This window comes from Poecilia reticulata, linkage group LG8 (assembly GCF_000633615.1).
Source record: "Poecilia reticulata strain Guanapo linkage group LG8, Guppy_female_1.0+MT, whole genome shotgun sequence".
NCBI lineage: Eukaryota > Metazoa > Chordata > Actinopteri > Cyprinodontiformes > Poeciliidae > Poecilia > Poecilia reticulata.
Genome location: NC_024338.1, coordinates 1,590,630 through 1,595,354, shown reverse-complemented (window position 1 = coordinate 1,595,354; position 4,725 = coordinate 1,590,630). Strand labels below are relative to the sequence as shown.

General features: G+C 39.5%; 1 protein-coding gene across 1 annotated transcript in view; it reads right to left on the bottom strand.

Annotated features, from left to right (window-relative positions):
• hoxb9a (homeobox B9a) overlaps window positions 1-820 on the bottom strand; it is a 9,409-nt gene extending 8,589 nt beyond the window's left edge. Inside the window, exon 1 of the mRNA XM_008415119.2 lies at window positions 107-820. Coding sequence (XP_008413341.1) covers window positions 107-701 — 595 coding nt within the window. The 5' untranslated portion in view covers window positions 702-820. The remainder of the gene's footprint in view (window positions 1-106) is intronic.
• Window positions 821-4,725: the final 3,905 nt, after the last annotated feature.

Here is a 4,725-nt window from a genome sequence, read left to right as displayed (position 1 = left end):
TTTGGGTGCAGGGTGGGAACACTTTCCGGCTCTTTCTTCTTGTTTTAAGGCGGCATTAAAGTATTTACCGTCTCCCATGCAGTTCTCCCTCGCATCACTTACTTACTTTGATCCGCGCTGTCCTTGTCTTTACTCCCTTCACAGACATCCTTTGAAAAGTCAAATCCTGATCCCTGAATGGAAGTCGGATGGGGGTTCAGCTCGCGTTCCGCCGTGGAAATCGATTCTAGAATGTATGTGGTAGTCTCGTGTTGTCCGCTGATTTTGATGGGAAGCTCCCCGCCTTGACGGCTGAGCTGGGGTTCCAGTTTGACCTGCCCCGCCTGGCTCTGGCCCGGGAAAATCTCGGAGTCTCGCGGAGCGCAGTCCAGCCATGAGCGGATGTATCTTGTGTCTGCGGCTCCTGCGGCGACATGCTGGCCCGGGATGTAGGGATGGTAGACTGCAGGGAGACCACTAGTTCCGTGGTGCGGGCTGAAGGGGCCCCATGGTGATGAAAAGACCGGACCTTTGGGCTGGAAGCTGCAGGATGGATATGGCTCGGAATGAGCGTGCTCGGAGTGCGCGGCTCCTTCGGTCGCTGCGGAGGTGGAAACGGGAAACTGGACGCTGGAGAAGCGAGGCGCGCCTGAGAGTTCGTCACTATCGTGACTTATGATGGAGTCCACGTAATAGTTGCTCAAAGTCCCAGAAATTGACATTCTTGGACATTATCTAGAATACGCGGCAAGTTTACTTCATGCAGAACAAAAGCAGAGACATTAAGATAATTTTGTCACTCTTATTTCCCACTCCCTTCTGCAGATTACTTTCAGAGCTCTCTCTCTCTCTCTCTCTTTCTCTCTCTCTCTCTCTTTCTCTCTCTCTCTCTCTCTTTCTCTGAACCCTTCCCCCTCCCCAATCACCAACTTGCTCAGTGTAGCGAAACAAAGTGCTACAGCCTACCCATCGTAAATGTTAGCGGGTTAGTCAGGTCTGTGCAGCTGATTGGCCGGACCTTTACCCTGAGCCTGGAAAAGCGCCACTGCAGCAAAAAATAAATAAAAAATAAAAAACGTACCCCCTCCAGTCCCCCTCACCCCCCCCACCCCTCAAAAAGAAAGAAAAAACACGAGACGTAGCTCCTTCTGTTCTCTCTTTGTCCACCATCCCTTCACGTCACTGCAGTGCAGCGTTTACAGCCCCCCCAAAAATGCCTGTAAATTCTGCACTATAATTTTTGACTGAATAAATATAAATTGCATTCCAGCCGGTAGTGTGTCTGCACAAACTGCATTCAAACTATGAGGGTCAACTGAGTGCAATTTTTATTTATTTAATAATTTTATTTTACGACGACTCAAACGCAACGTTTGGGTCACGCAGCACGCGCATTCCAGAATGTATAATAGTAACCAAGAGAGCTGTCAGTGCTGCCGTATTTACCTCTTAAATCAGCTCTGTGTTTGGTGGATATGCACTTATTACACTAACTCACTAGTCCTAATTCATTTTGCCAGAAAAGACAAGTTAACTGAAAAAATCCCACTGGAGCTTCTGTCATTATTTACTTGCCTCCTCAACTTAGCTTGTAGTTTTGTCTTGTAGCTCTAGAGCTGCATGACACTATTTATATTGGCAAATTAACATTTGTTAATTATCTCTATTAAACCAGGTCCTGCGTGGCAATGCCTCTTGACTTTAAAGGGCAAACTATTTCAGCTACTTTTTGAGGCTAATTTAAAGCCACAATAAAACCTCCAAGCTGATTGTTTCTGTTTTATAGGCCACGGCTCGTGGTCGTGCGCACTGAAAGACGCAGCCTTCAAGCCGAGCGGGTACAGTGCGCCTCGGCTGGAAAAGTGAAGCTGGAAGGAGGAAAGAAAAGGAGCTGCTGGCTGCGAGAAAGGGGAACATTGGGCTCTGTTGATCTGCGATATGATCAATGTTTGAGGGTAAGCATGATGACTAAAAGTGAGAGCGGACTGGAGGGGGGGCCGAGAGAAAAACAAAAACAACTGACGTCATCAGTATGGTAAGTCAAATAAATAATAATGAACTCGAAATTGTGGCTTCAGTCATATAATCTTTTGTAATTTAATTTAAATCTGGCTTTTTCATTGTATTGGAATAAATTTAACTAATCTGAGTGTGTTTGGACAGAGAATAATTTCTGTCCAACTGGATGTAAATTGGGCTTGTTTTGTGCTTCACCTTGAGAATAGCTTCGTTCGGAAATGATGAAATCATTTAACTAAGCTGTACTAAATCAAGTTAAACTTAATTCACTTAAATTAATTTTTTCTAAATTTGTTCTGAAATTGTAATGACTGGAACAGATTTGAAAAAAAAACTGACATTAAATTGTTTTTAATGTCTGAAAACAATTTAATGTTTTCTGACATGTTTTTGTGAATCAGAAGCGTCGATTCCAGTTGGGTTTGAAGGGATTGGCGCTTTCAAATAATGCCCTACTTAAGGTTACACTGATGAAATAAATGCATAAACAGACTAAACTTAAGGCGTTTTCGCACTGCAAGGAACGGTACGAAACGGAACGGTTTCGACCAACTTGCGACAGGTTCCACCTGGCCCCTTGGAACCACAAGAGCTGTGGTTCCAATCGGGCCGGCCAAGCGGTTCTGCTTAGAACCAGCAGCTGATTGGCCGCTGGTTGTTATGGAGTCAGACGTTGATTTTCCGTTGATTGCTGGCTCTCAATAAACTGTATTTTATTTTGTAAAGAGTGCTCTTTTCAATATTTTTATTATTAGTTTTAATTAGCAATGGATTCGTCTCAATATAGTGCAATCACCTGGTCTAATGATGAGGTAATTTTTTTCCTCCGCTTACTCGCCAATGAACGAGTACAGAATGAGCTAGATCGGTCAATGACGAAAGAGAAAGTTTTCCGTCGCATCTCTGAGGAAAAGGCTTCGGCGCTACATCGAAACCATTGTTTAGTTTCAAAAATAATGACATCAGGTACAGCTTCGATGGCGCCCTCGGTGTATATGCAATCACAACAGGGCTGGAACCGTTCCGTACCGTACCGTTCCGTTCCTTGCAGTGCGGAAAAGACTGTAGTGTACTTTCTTTTATTTTCGATTATTCGATTTATCTGGTAGATAATATTGTCTTTTTAAAGAGCATTTTAAACATGCTTTCTTTATGATTTGTATCATTATTGCTGAAGCCTGCTTTGCCTTGCAGTCACAGTTAGTATCTTTTCCGTCAAAATGTCCTCTCAGACCGCAGGCTGAGGGAATTTCCAATTTTCACAGGGCCTCCACCCTGTGGGTTTACAGTCATCCAGACAGCGCGTTAATTGAGAACAGCGGAGTGCAAAAAGCTTGAAAATGTTATCTGTAGAGCAGAGTTTTAGTACAGAGCTTCAGTGGGGTTAGAGTGGAGATTTGGGAGAAACAGACCCCCTCCGCGCATATTTTCCCAATTACTTAATCTGCGATTACATGATAATGTGACTTTCATTAAAAAGCCAACGTGGTGAGACTTATTACGTTATTACATCTGGATTGGATGACACATTCAGAAAGCAATGTTGTCAACAGGTAACGTATTTTCTCGTCAGTTCTTGCACCGCTTGACGCTAATTAATCGGCTCATATAGCGAACTTTCCCGAAGACGCGAATCAAGTTTGCAGAGGTTCAGCATACTCAATGGCATCACTTTAAAGCGCCTGAAAATTGATTAAAAAAATTCGTATTAAGAGAAAAGGGTTTTACATCTACACCCGAAGACATTAGTAGAGCATTTTGAAAGCTTCGTTAAAGTATTTACATAAAAAATAAATTACCATGAAATCCTTTGTCTTTTAAATCTGCCAATCCACAGAGTTTATATTATCTTCCATATTCTTAGCAATTAACTTACTGATAATTGTTAAGATATTCTGAGAATTATCGTTGGTTCTGTGCAGAACCTTTTTCGGTGTTAATGATATAGCGCAGAATTTCTATCTTGTGTTTAATTTGGCCTACAGTGGGCATATTTATTTTCGAAATATATATAAAAGCACCGCAGTCATCTTAATTTAAAACAAGAAGTGTTCTGCTTTTACAAAACTGGACTCAACCAATTTCAAGTATACAAATAAATAAAAATAATAATGTTTATTAATAATAATAATAATAATAATAATAATAATAATAATAATAATAATAATAATAATAATAATGTTTAATAATAATAATGTTTATTAATAATAATAATAATAATAATAATAATAATAATAATGCTTTTTATTATTATTATTGTTATTATTATACAATAATAATTATATATTTTAGAAAGTTTACTTTGTTCTCACATTAATTTACAAACGAATGTTAATCTGGAAAAAATAATTTTTATAACAACGCCTCAGAAATTTTGGCAAGAAACAAAATTTCTCCAAAAATGGGAATTTAAAATGAACAGAAATTTGTTTTACCAATAAATGACACTATGTTTAAAAATAATTCAATACCCCAAAAAAATTGACATAGACCATTTTAATTGTCCCAAAGTAGTTTGTTAGAATTGAGGTTTATCTTCCTGATCACCATATACAATCTGTAATAACATCAGGACATTGCAAAATATAGTCTTTTTTTTTTTTTAAATCTTTTTTTTTTTATTTTCCCCTTCAACCATAATAATTCACTCGATAATATACCCAACTCACAATAGACTGTGGAAAATATCAGTGATCAAACACAGCAATGGAAACTGTTTCAAAACAT